This window comes from Squalius cephalus (genome assembly GCF_949319135.1).
Source record: "Squalius cephalus genome assembly, chromosome: 20".
Lineage (NCBI taxonomy): Eukaryota > Metazoa > Chordata > Actinopteri > Cypriniformes > Leuciscidae > Squalius > Squalius cephalus.
In genome coordinates, this window is record NC_137141.1 from 24391198 (window position 1) to 24405804 (window position 14607).

Genomic DNA, 14607 nt, shown 5'->3' on the forward strand with positions numbered 1-14607 from the left:
GTAAAACATATTCATGAACTGATTAAAATGAAACTATTAATGCATAAATACTAGGGCTGTCAAACGATTAATCGCGATTAATCGCGATTAATCGCATCCAAAATAAAAGTTTGTGTTTACATAATATATGTGTGTGTATGGAGTATAATTATTTTCTATATATAAATACACACACATGCATGTATATATTTAAGAAAAATGTGTTATTTATATATAAAATATTTATATATAATATAAATTATATATAATATAAATATATATACACAGTATATACATGCAAATATTTCTTAAATATATACATGCATGTGTGTGTATTTATATATAGAAAATAATTATACACCGTACACACACATATATTATGTAAAAACAAACTTTTATTTTGGATGCGATTAATCGCGATTAATCGTTTGACAGCCCTAATAAATACATTTAAAAAAGTTCTACTTTTGTATTAGTATGTTTGTGTTCTCAAATGTTTATTATATGTAAACTTTATATATTTATTTTATTTGCATTTGTAATTCTTTTGTTGAAATTATTTTGAATTTATTTAAAATGTATCCTGAATGGTATTCCAGCACTGCTTTGAAACAATATGCATTATGACTAGGGCTATTGAATTAAACTGTATGGTGCATTTAATGTGCTTTTCCTTGTTTGTAAGTCAGTTTGATAAATTATTAAATGTAAATGTATAAATGTTGCACATGCAATTGTACAGATTGTAGGCAAGTTTTAATATCATACATATTTACTCATGATTATGTTAATATAATGTCACCCTTAAGCATGTCACATGCTTAGAGTGACATTATATTAACATTTATATGATATTAAAAACTTGCCTATAATGTATTAAATTGTAATAGCAAATGGTCAACACTAGAGAGCAGCATGTGCTCTCTTAAAACAGTTTAGCCCACTTTGGTTCAGTTAATTGGCACACTCTCGCTCACACACACTTTAAACACCACAAAACTTTCCAACTCTAATAGATGGTGGTGTGCAACACAGTATTAACATCTGCATATAATATCTGTCAGCCAGGGGCAAAACCCCTTTCTTTATCTGTCTATCAACATGTTAAGATATAAACAACTGCAATCATTTCTGCTGTCAGGTTAACAAACAGCAAACATAAACCTTCAATTACTGAAACTCTTGACTATGTGATTTAACACATCAAGCTGGAATAAATGAAAGATTTACAGTAATCAATGTTATTCCTTCAATACATACAATACATTTTTTACCAAATTGCAAAACACTTTCACACCTCTCCAATGCCCATCGTTCCCATAAACCCATGCAAGCTCGCATTCAGATCTGCCTCCATCCGACTCCCGGAAGAGGTGGGATGTCTGAAACATGTATAATTTTTTTCTGCTGTGCAACACAGTCCATACAATGAAAGACAATGGGGTCCAAAACAACAATGGACCCCAATGACTTTTATTCTATGGACAATTTTAATATAAACAGACCCTTTCCAAAAAATTAGAATATCATGGAAAAGTTTATTTATTTCCATAATTCCATTCAAAACGTTAAACTTCCATAGATTATAGATTCAGGGCCCACAACTTAAACGATTTCAAGTATTTAGTTGTTTATTTGTACCTAATTTGGGCTTCCAGCTCATAAAACCCAAGAAAAAAGGATTTCAGAAAATTTGAATATTACATGAAATCACTCAGTAATTACACAGTGATACCATGGTCACTGAACCAGGTTTTGGTTCTTTTGGCAGTGTGGGCAGGTGCAAATCCTGCTGGAAAATGAAGTCAGCATCTCCATAAAGCTTGTCTGCTGAAGGAAGCATGAAGTGCTCTGGAAATGTCCTGGTAGACGGCTGCGTTGAGTGGACAGCACAGTGGACCAACACCAGCCGATGACATGGCTCCCCAAACCAACACAGACTGTGGAAACTTCACACTGGACTTCAAGCATCTTGGATTGTGTGCCTCTCCATTCTTCCTCCAGACTCTGAGACCTTGGTTTCCAAATGAGATGCAAAATTTGCTCTCATCAGAAAAGAGGACTTTGGTCCACTGTGCTTTATTAAATCCAGAGTCAACGCAGCCGTCTACCAGGACATTTTCAGAGCACTTCATGCTTCCTTCATTTTCCAGCAGGATTTGCACCTGCCCACACTGCCAAAATAACCAAAACCTGGTTCAATGACCATGGTATCACTGTGTAATTACTGAGTGATTTAATGTAATATTCTAATTTTTTGAAATCCTGTTTTCGTGGGTTTTATGAGCTGGAAGCCCAAATTATGTACAAATAAACAACTAAATACTTGAAGTCGTTTAAGTTGTGGGCCCTGAATCTATAATCTATGGAAGTTTAACGTTTTGAATGGAATTATGGAAATAAATAAACTTTTTCATGATATTCTAATTTTTTGGAAAGGGTCTGTATATTTGGTGTTTCACAATACATTTTTTATTCTTTACGATAATCCGTTTCCCTCTGATGTAGAAAATAAATATCTGTCGCTATATCCATTACATCACAACTATGTTTCCTTTATTTTATGTCATAACCAGTGGTCTAAAGTATCTGAGTAAATGTAATTAGTTACTTAAGTATCTTTTTGGCTACTTTGTAGTTTTATTGTTTATATAGCATCAAAGATATTAGCAACTTTTGACTACATTTTTGAATAAGTGTACACTCTACTCCAATACATTTCTGATGAGAAATGCAATTATCCATTACATTTTGCATGGCACCTAACTTTTTCTGCAGCAGTTTATTTCTGCTATAAGAGAGATGTATCTTAGGTGTTGAGGACTTGGGCATCTTTGAGCCCACATTCAGTACAAGTAAAATACTTAAGTACTGTTACTTAAAATCAGATACTTTGAGACTTTTACTCGTCGTATTGGAATTGGTGACTTGTGACTTGGTCATGAAATGGTCATTTTCGCTGTAAGGTATCTTTTACTCAAGTATGGTTTTCAGGTACTCTTTACACCTCTTTATTGGTTAAAACTTTTGAATTAACTAAAACTTCCTGCCTTATTTTCATTTTCAAAACAAATTTTGAATCCCAGATTTCCAATGTGGTTTTAGACTCTTTTTCATTGGCATCCAACATGCATCAAGTGTCACCAAAGGATGCGAACTGGAGTATGAACCCGGAGAATGGGGGAAAACTGGTGGCGGGGAGTTTTCAGGAGTGAAGACATAAGAGAGGAGCAGGGAATCAGACAGAGTTGGAATGTGATTTCACACTGTTGGCACCTGCTCTGAAATCTCCTGACTCCAAATAAACCTAAGGCATAGCCAAAAGCTTCAGTCGAGCCATTTTTCACACTAAACGCTTTTGACTTGTATCCTAAAATAACTGCATCCATTCGACATAATGTTCATTCCCACTACCACAAGAGCAAGACATGACAAGCCGGGCGTAAGACAGCAATACAATCCAGAGTTTCTTCAGATCTGGAAGGGATGTGTATTTTGGCAGAGTGGTGACATTTGAGCTATGCGGTTTTCTACTTGCACACACAATATCTGAAAAAGTGACAGCTCATGACAGGGAAGAGGGCCTACCATTTCTCCTCTCCACTGCTAAATCTCAGATTGGTGCGTGGGCTAAGCCCAATCAGGTACACGGTGACCAAATCCAATTGATGTAACCATAGATAATCGCTGGCACCTTATGGTGGAATGCAAAAGAGCTAATTAACAATTGACAACCTGGATTCACTTCTCATTCCAAAGGAAAAAGAAAAGCAGGATTATTCAGAGAAACCCGTATAACAGCTGCTCAACGTGCCATTACAATCAACAAATCAAAAGCTCATAAAACATTATCCCTTTTTAGACAAAAGATTCTTTAGAAATCAGGGTGGCTCTCTAACCACCTTTTCCTAAGGCCAGGGATCCATCTAAATGACTGTATTATTTATAGCTTTAATGATCTGGAGGGCAAGGAGTGTTAATGAAACGGTGAGGAGTGAGAGTTTTCCCGGTCTCATTTTTCACAAATGATATCATGATAATTAGGGGGAGAGAAATGTCTGCCAGTAAAATAACAGGCAATGTCAACACACACCCAGAGACCTTTTTTCAGCTTGTAACAATAGAGATGAGTATCTCTTTGACTCATCTTCAAACTGACTGTAGTCAGTTTTATCATATCATGATGAAGTCTTTCTAGTAACACATCTGCAACTTCTATAAAAGTGGACAGAACACATATAAAATCAAAAGTCATTCCCTCCAAACCATTTCATTAAAAGTGTTTTTCCCAATGTTAAGTTTAATGGGATAGTTCACCCAAAAGTGTCTTTTTAAACATTCCAAAAACTCATTTACAGGAAGTAGCGTCCTACCATGTGGGAGACTCCCGGAAGAGGTGAGATGTCTGAAACATGTTTAATTTTTTTCTGCTGTGGAACACAGTTCATACAATGAAAGTCAATGGGGTCCAAAACAACAATGGACCCCAATGACACTTATTCTATGGACAGTTTTAAAATATTTATATATATCTGGTGTTTCACAGAAAAATAAAATCATAATCAAATCTTTATGACTTTCTTTCTTCTGTGGAACACACAAGAAGATATGAGGCTGTGTAAATGATAATGATCCACTGAAAAGTGAAAACACTGAGCCTCTGAGGCAATTTCAAAAGTAAGCAACACTGGCTCAACCAATCGCAGAAGTTTAGGGGAGGGGATATGTTTGTTTGACCAATAGTAGAGAGCAGGAAGATTTGGGAAACTATTTAAAAACAATCACTATTTTTGAATTTCGTTTGGTGACAGTTCACTTTAACCGACACAGTTGATCCATAATAAAACGCTCTTTACGCTCTGCATTTGTATTGTTCTGTACGGTTTTGCTGTAGAAAAATAAAAGTTAGCAAAATAAACAGGAGACATCTGTTGTCCTGATTTTGATGAAGTCATCCAATGCCGTGCTTTGACATACAACAGGTGTACCTGTCTACTTATCCTGAATTAAGCAATGACAACTGGCTGTTGAAAGACACATCAAGTTGTTGGCTAACAGTCTCTGTTCCTTGTACAACTCATCTGGCTCGCTTACACATGATCCTCCTCTGGCCAAAGGATTGCTGTTGGCTGATGGTTTAGTGTCTTATGTAGTTGACAATCGAAATCATGATTTAGGATGCCAGGTATGTGTTGATTTAGAATGACTGTTATCAACCAGCAGAATATTAACATGCAATTTAACAAAATCCGGTAATTAAACATCACAGCAGGGAATTGGACTCCTATTCCCACCTGAAGGAGATGCGAACAATGAAACCTTGTCTACAGCAGTCTCTAACTGTCTGGATCATGCTGAGGCACGTGCACATTTCAATCAATTACAGATCTGAATCAACAGAGTTAAAAATAACCGAACAAATGCACCATAATAGCACCTAAATTAATTAAAAGAGTAAACACAGGAAATGAGGGATGTCAGCTAATCATTCTCAGGCTGATGTATGTGTGATAGAAGTGGAGGTAATACTAAAATGCACGTATTAATTTAGTTCTTTCAATCTAATTTTAGAAATTTTCAATGAGTCGACTTGTGTGCACTTCAACAAGGAATTATTGTCTAAATTATTGTGTAAGTGAATAAAGTATCACTCATTTATGTAATTAGAAGGAATGCAAATGTACAGCCAACTTTTTTTTTTTGTGGCAAAGCAGATATGTTTGACTGTTGGCATCCATGCGTTCAAGAACAACTTTACCTGGGACAACAAACCCCAACGTCATTCATCTACGACCAGAATGCGTCTTTAGTTTATATTAGCCTTAGCACGCTTGATCAGGCCCTCTCTCGTTACGTAATTCGCTCACATTGAATGAACTGCAGTTGCGCAAGTTAGAGACACCAAAAGAAAACACAACCTCTCGACATGCACTTCTAATAGATGTGCAACGTTCTGATGGCACTCTTGTTTCTTCTGACCATGAAGGACTTAAAGAGGACAGAACAGTAACAATCACATACAGGTACAAAAGCTGTTTTCCCTCCAGCTTGCTATGCTCACGATGGACAGAAACACTAGTATATTTCAGTTCTTGCCAACAAAGAATCTGAATATTCAGAGCTACAACCAAAGATTTGATACTTTACCACAATATATACTCTAAAATCAGCTCAAAATATCAAACATGTTTGATATCCTGACTGGATGAAATCAAAGTGCTACACTACATGATTTTCTGTGAAATCTGTCAACTCCCAATGCCCAAAATCTGCCGACTCTGACTTTCGGCAACTAGTGTCTGACTTGTAAAGATTGTAAATTAGAGCAAAAGTCACATAGTGTATTCCAGCCTTTAGACTATGTTTGTTTAAGATGGTTTTATCTGGCCTGATCAACTGAAAAGTGACCCTCTAAAACCAGCAAACAGACCATGCTGACAAGGCTGGAACACCAACTAAGACCACAAAACCAACTTTAAGCTGGTTTAAGATGCCTTTTCAGAATGGTTATGAGCAACTTATTTTAATCAATAGTTTAAAAAAACAAGTTACTGGTGCGTTGCATCTAGCTGTTTTCTTAAGACTGCAGCATTTGCTTCCTTTCAGATGTCCTTTATGAGCAGAACACACTATAATCTCCCTTGAGTGTTGAGTGCTGTTGTTGGCTGTCTTGGACTTAAAATCACTGTGTAAATGTTAGCATTATAATGTTTTCATAATCAATCATTGCTGTCTTTTATACTTGTGTACTAAAGATTGGCACGAGTACTCGTCTGCCGTTTTGTTGGGAATAAAATGTACTGTTAGCAATAAAGTAGCCTTAAGGACTTATGGTGATTTAGGGCGGCATCTCCTCCAAGTTTGTCCTATTTAAAGGACAGGGAGGCAGCCAAATGTTTTGATGCTGTATGTGACAAAATCCACCAGTCCTGAATCCACACACATCATCTTATTATTAAAATATCTCCCCTCATGGATAAAAATGTCATCTCACTGTGGGAAAGAATGCGTTTGCTGTGTAGCTGACTTGTGTCATGGCAAAGAGCACTGAGGCCCTTCCTGAATAAAGGAAGATGGGAAAACAGCCAGTCTACAGTTCATGGCTTCTTTCGATATCTTCCCAGCCAGTCTGAGTGGTTTTCTTCTAAACGGGGCAGGCAAAGCCACTCCGTCGCGTTTTTTTAATCTAATCCCTATAATTCAAATTTAAACACGGGCCTTTAGGAACCTAATGAAAATAAATGAGAATGTTAGTGGAGTTGAATTGACGACAACACAAATCATCCTCCATAGGCTGAGCTGATTAATGAAAGGATCTCACACAGCACTGGGTGTTTCTTCTCGTGCATTTCTGCAATTTAATTAGCCGTTGCTAATCTAGTGGTTTTAATCCACTTTATAATTTATCAGTGTCAAATGAAATGCATGACCACATTGTCATCTTTACTCTCACATTCTTGTTGTTTTAAAAAGATTGATCTGATTAACCTCATCATATACAGAAGGAATAATCCCTTTTGTTCGGATATTCTGCTTGATAATATGCTTGAACAAGCAGGGTGGGCTACAAAACACACAGTCAAATCCTCTTCTGTCAGTTTATTACCATAGTCACAGGTGTGAAGTGTTTGTTTTAACAATAAGCATAATTTTACTTAAGTAGGGAAAAACACTCCTCGTGGTTTTATGATCTGTGTGAGAAGCTTGTGTTAACAGAAATACACAAAACCTTTTGAATTATATTTTCTTAGGCACTAACATAGTCCTCAAAATAAAATATATTACAAATATAAAATAAAATAAAATAAAATAAAATAAAATAAAAGCACTCACCTGAGCTTTCAGCATCCCAGCTGTCTAAGCTCGGATAAAGAACTGGCTTCACAAATGCAGGAGCTGTGAAAATATAATTTATAATTTTATAATGTATAGTTATAAATATAGTTTTTAATCAACATAACAATAAAAGAGTCACCCAGAATCAGAGGCAAGGAGATGGCAACTTCCTTCTAATTTTACAACAACCCCAGAAAATATATGAAAAAAGTTTTTTAGACCTATGCGAGTTCAGTCAGTCACCATATTTCTACTCTGAAAGATGAAATGCGTGCGGATCTGAGAGGTCACTCGGGGTTTTACCTTGAGTCCTGGGTGTGTAAGAGGAGGCAGCTCTCTGTGTGGGAGGCCTTGGTCTAGATGGTGCTGAACTCATCTGTGAAAACAGAGACACCCGAATATACATCAACAGGCTTGTCTCTCACCCAGTGAACTTGATAAACAGAGACTGGCACTGAAGCCATAAAATAATCAATTAGTTCAAGTCTTTAAAAAAGGACAACTGAACAACTTTTTTGTGTGAATTTGAATCAGTATGCAAGGACAGTTCGCACCATAAATATTAATTGGATTAAAGTATACAAGCAACTGAATATTCACTGTATTTCTAATAGTGTAATACTATTGTGCTATTCACAGACCTATTGATTTTGCTTCATTCCAACTTATAAAACTAAATAACATACTCATTACTATGACAGGGAATTGTTTAGACCTGATTTCATAAGACCACTGTTTTTTCCCCACATAACCCCAGTGACCAAAATGAAGTGCCAAGTGGAAAGCCTATATTACTGTCATCTACAGTGTTTTATAGAAGTCTGATTTATAGTAGCCATCAAATGAAGCTCACAATCACCTTCTAATGTGTTGAAAGAATTTGTCAGCAGATTATATTTCTCATGCTTTATGTAGGTGTAATTTCTTCATTTCTTCATTCCAAACTCACAGAACTGCATACTTGTGAAAAAAGTCTGTACTCTATTGTTAAAGGGGTTGAACTAGAGGGGTTCCTGTGTGCATGACTCAAATGAACAAAATGAGCCAAAAAAATTGTTCATTTGTCAAAAAAAAAAAAAAAAAAAAAAACTCGAGTCAGTGGAAAATAGTGCGACTTTAAATCCCATCAAGTAAGAGAGATTAAAGTTACTTAACCCTTTAAATGAGTGATGTTGTCAGTCAAATTAATGTGATGTTTCAGCATGCAAAGACAAATCACACGGGCAATTTAAACAGAGCTAAAGAGTAGCTGAACGGGTGAGGAATATTTATTTTGTTGCTAATCTGGTGATACAAATGAGAAGTGTATCAATCCTGTAAGACTATTTCAACATGTTTTTCATTAAATTCCTAGCTATATTGCTGCACACTATGATTCTTAAAGAAAAGACATGGGGATTTTTTTGTGACTAAATCTACAGTTATTCTTGTGATTCATCTAGTCTGATTCACTCTAGTAAATCAGTTTGTTCAGACACAGTTCATGTAAATGATCAAATTAAATAATAACAAACGATTCACAACCAATTCACAGTTCAGAGTCCCTGTCCTGCATTTAACATATTTAGTGACAGTGAAATATTTAGTGAAATGCTACTCCATCACTATTTATTTATTTATTAATGTATCCGTTCAAGTTTGATGCTATCACCCTGCTTGTTCATCCATTCAAAACTCTCAGAGTCTCAAAAATCACCAGAAAGCTATATATTTTACATTATTTTATATTTACATATATTACATATATACATATAGTCTAGCGAACTACTTTTTCAAAAGAGTAGCAGGATTGTACTTAAACTACTTTAAAATTATGAGTAGCTTGAAGCTCGGCCAGCTTTAGTTTGGGGCCAACATGAGGCAGTAGTGCACAAAGTAACCTTGCTTGAAGCTGACATGTGTTTGTTCTGCCAGTCGGTGGTGTATTTCTCTGTGTAGTCCTGCAAAATGGTGTACAAATCAAATGCTTCAGGTGGGGGTTCCACATCTCCATTGAGAATAGCAGACGCACGAATGTCTTGGCCATAGAACCTATTCAAAAGTAAGGAACACATAAGATATTGAAACTACAGTATGACAATGAAAACACAAAGTAGGTCAAAATGTGAGGTAACATCAGAGCCTGAGGGCTTTATTTCAACATTTACACTCTTTAACCAATGACATGTGCTTACTTTCGGTTGGTTTCTTTGCGCTCAATGAGGTAAGAGCCGACGAGAGACACTCCAGCGTAAAGGCCACGAGATTTGCAGTACGAGTAGACAGCCGCTGTACTGCGAAACGCCACATCTGCCTCCAAATTCCTGTCAAATATGCTTAGTCAGACTTGTTTATATGCAAGGAATAAACACTACACAGTCAAGGATAATAGTGGAATCGAATGGGAGGATGAAACTACACTAAGGGTAATAATCACTGGGATTTGTTGAGAGTAATGCAGATTCAGGGATACGATCATGTCTTAATAGGGTCTGTTTTTCTTTTACACTTAACATGTTTTTATGTTTTTAAACTTATTTTAAGTTAAATAATATATTTAGTTTGAAATATATTGCCATCATGAAATAAATTACTCATATTGTGATATAAGATGTTGGTCATATCGGCCAGCCCTACTATAAGGATTCGACATTAAAGTTTTTGGAATGGCTAAACTAGCTTTCAACAAACTAATCTTGCAGAACAATAAGATGATTTTCAGCTCTGAAAAATACAGTAATTTTTATTTAAAACATTGTCTTTCTTATATTACCCCTTTATAAAATATCTGTTTCATTGTCCACCAACTAAAGCGACCTTGATTTTGATGCAAACCTTGATTTTATTAAAAGAATGAGATGTGACATTTATATAAAATATATCCTAGTAGGTGGTAAGAAGGTTCTATTCCAAGAATAACTCATTTCAAAAGAGCACATACACCCTGCAGTCACTGCTGCCAAACCAAATCCAAACCTGATCTAATCCAAACCAAAAACAATCAAACACATCCACATTAAGTGGAATCTTAAGGCCTAGTTTTCAAAGCTATACTGTAGTGCAGCAGGCAACCATTCAGTGTAATACTGCTTGCAGCTCTATTCTGGCGAGATCCATAAACAACAATTAAAGCAGTGAGAATAAAAAAGGACTTTCCAAACAAGCACAAACACAGCAGAATCCGTCAATAAAGGTAAAATTACCGATTCACCGGAGAATAATGCAGCTGTAATTTAAACTAGCACTTCTGAATGGCTCTTAAAGTACAGTATGGACACCCTTCATTATCTATAATTCTCACAGTATTTTCCACACAGGCTCATGCTTGTCAAATTATGAATGACTGTGTTGCAGGTGATAGCTTAAGCTGGCAGCTCACAACTGTATAAATTTTTTTGTATAAACATATCATTAGAGAAAATTAGTCCCTTGTGAAGTGATAAAGATATAGATGGCTTTTATATTCTGTTGATTTTATTTGAAATTTTCCGTAAGAGCAAGAGCTTTCCTTTCATTGCTATCCGTAAATGCACTAAATCAAAAATATTACAGCTAATTTATCCCTTCAGAGAAATGCTGTCAAAGCCCTCCATCGCTTATATAAACACTTTAAAAACTTGCTCCAAGCAAATGGACTTCAATGCTCGATTTACAAACAAATGGAACACAATGCAACTCACAAACGCTCAAGGACTGCACAATTCTTTTCTCATCCCTGTCCACATTGCTTTGGCAGCACTTTCATTAACATAAAACAATCATAATATCAATTTCTTTACATAAATCAAATCTTTCTTCCTTAAGCCATAACCTTTGATTTTTCAGATGCATCCAGATAAAAAACACTTTAGTAATAAAAGTGTCATGTCAAATTACAACACTGATGCTTAACGGTGGACATTTGCTCCATACCTTGCCTCTGCATTATTCTGACCCCTGGCAACAGAATGGGGTATTACACTGTAAAATCAACACACATACCTGCCAAGAGGCCCAACAGCCACAGTGCAGTTTCCTCCAAGTGTAAGATTCCCTCCTTTACTAAAAGCATCCACAGCTCTCCTCTGGTTCAATATGATGACAAAATCTGATGACTGGAGATGAAAAAAAAGAGGACATGTGTCATGTTTTATGTGAAGCATTTGATGAATGGTTTAAAATCAAAAAAGTATTTTTAATTTAATTTAATAAAAATGAGTATAAGAATGATAAGTCAATAAGAATTTGACTTATAATGAATGTGAATGGTGACCAAGGGATGTCATTTCAAAGAAAGTTTTAATTTAATTTTTCAGTTTTTTTATTTTCATTTTATATGACACATCTATGGTGTAGATATAGTAAAGCTATAATAATTTACTATAATTTATTATAATTCACTTTATACATTTTGTATTTTAAACCAAAAACATTTATACATTGTGCCTTTACTTATATATATAAATAAAAACTAAATTACTGTCATTATAATAAAATAATTTAATCAATTTTGTAGTGTTTTCTGCTTGTAGAATAATAAAACAAAAACAATTATAAATTAACTAGGGCTGTCAAACGATTAATCGCGATTAATCGCATCCAAAATAAAAGTTTGTTTTTACATAATATATGTGTGTGTACGGTGTATAATTATTTTCTATATATAAATACACACACATGCATGTATATATTTATGAAATATTTGCATGTATATACTGTGTATATATATTTATATTATATATAATTTATATTATATATAAATATTTTATATATAAATAACACATTTTTCTTAAATATATATATGCATGTGTGTGTATTTATATATAGAAAATAATTATACTCCATACACACACATATATTATGTAAACACAAACTTTTATTTTGGATGCGATTAATCACGATTATATAATTTTTATATAATTTTAACTTTATACATTTTAAATTTTAAACCAAAAATGATAAGTCAATAAGAATTTTACTTGTACTGAAAGTTGACCAGGGGATGTAATTTCAAAGAAAGTTAATTTAATTTAATTTAATTTTTAATTTAATTTAATTTTTCTGCTTTTTTATTTTATTTCTATTTTATTTTAACTTTATACATTATGAATTAGAAAAAAAATCAGATACTGTGTGCCTTTACCTGAATATATATAAAAACTAAATGACTGTCATTATAATCAAATAATTTAATCAACTCTGTAGTGATTTCTGCTTGTAGAATTTTGTTAAATCGTGCCACAGATGTGCTGTTGATATAGCAGAATCTCACAATATAGCAGATTCTCATACTACCAGCCCTAAAACACATTTCATCACTCAGAACTGCCTATTCTAATCCCACAACTGACAACATGATTTTCTCTCTCCATTTATTAAAATCAGCTCAGGTTTTTTTAAGCACCAGACCATGTGATGTTAGTTAGTAGGCAAGTGTGACCATCATGCACAATCTAGCTATACATCACTCTGACAAGCACTCCGCCAACTACTGTGCATCTGTCACCAGCAAAACATTAAAAAGTTGCTCTATATTCAGCAGTAGTTTTTAAGCTTTTTTAAATGCTAGTTGGTGTCGAAAGATTTGGACCGGTTTCAGACATGCTCTGGTTTTAATGCCTAAAGATAAAATCGATATTTCCTGTACTCCCTTGCTACTTATCAGGTGTGTTGCTACATACTGTGAGACAGAGACCGCAGTGCTAACCACAGCGCCTGAAGGCTACTCCAGAAATTAATCAAAAGTGTCAAGATGCACAGGCGCTCGGTACACAAATGACTCATCCGAGCTGCAATCCAAGGTCAGCTGAAACAAAGTGCAGCTTCTGCCTGATGCTGACAAATGACCTCGCTGGGCACATGCCACATGCACAGTGATTTCCTGTGCCAGAGATATGAGGATCCACTTTATGCTTTGAAAAATGATGAAGCCAGCACTTGAGCTAATAATAGCTCCTGACAAAAGGCTGACATCTGGTTTAGGGAAAAGGTCGTAATGAATAATTCATAATGGGTCATGCTTTTACCTTGCAAGATTCAGGGAAAACCTACTGTTAATGTGTCTATAATTCAAATCAAAAAGAAAACACAATTATTTTGGGGAGCACCTGTTTATTATTAGTAAATGATAGTGAAATCTATTATCCATACAGGTCATTTAATTATATATCAAACTCAGGTGATATGTTGGACGAAAGTAAAGTCATTTGCAAAACTTTTTTTTTTTTTTACAAGATTAAGTCCATAAAGTGTGGCTATGTTTTATTTGTATTATCATTTTGTTATTGTTGTTAACGTTAATTATCACACAAAGGTCTATCAATTAGTTTTCTTTTCACTTAAGAAAATTAATTTGTTTTCTTCATAATTAAAACTAACCTATAAGATTATTCACAATAAAATATTCTAAATGACTGACAGATGATGGATGATGGGAAGAAAAAGAAATACAAAACAAGACAGCCAAGTCAGACAGGGCAAATATTTTAATGTCTTGATATTCTTGTCTATGCATGACTCAGACATTCTCGATGGAAAGAAAACATATTTTTTGCATGACATTGCATGAGAAGTAATTTACAAATTATACCCTGATGAGGAACCTATAGTGTCTGCATAAAGAGCATAATCCATAGGCATACAGCATAGTGTAGTCCAAGATGTTCATCTAATACATGAATAAACATGTTGCACAACTGTTCTTGAACACTTTACTGACTCAAAATCTGTGAGACTGAAACTTTTAGTATCTACTACTAAGGTGCTTACCATGCTATAAGCTTTAGTCCTGTCAGCACCTAACTTTAGATGTTTTTTATGATCATTCATTTTCAA

General features: G+C 34.7%; 1 protein-coding gene across 2 annotated transcripts in view; it reads right to left on the reverse strand.

Annotated features, from left to right (window-relative positions):
• The window catches only part of sh3yl1 (SH3 and SYLF domain containing 1), a 29559-nt gene that overhangs the window by 2527 nt on the left and 12425 nt on the right, over positions 1 to 14607 (reverse strand). The window contains exons 5-9 of one of the 2 annotated variants that reach the window (XM_079854080.1): positions 11776 to 11888; positions 9990 to 10118; positions 9696 to 9846; positions 8119 to 8191; positions 7813 to 7875 (exon numbers count right to left, since the gene is read on the reverse strand). In XM_079854080.1, coding sequence (XP_079710206.1) covers positions 7813 to 7875; positions 8119 to 8191; positions 9696 to 9846; positions 9990 to 10118; positions 11776 to 11888 — 529 coding nt within the window. The remainder of the gene's footprint in view (positions 1 to 7812; positions 7876 to 8118; positions 8192 to 9695; positions 9847 to 9989; positions 10119 to 11775; positions 11889 to 14607) is intronic. The other variant, XM_079854081.1, reaches the window with a different exon arrangement.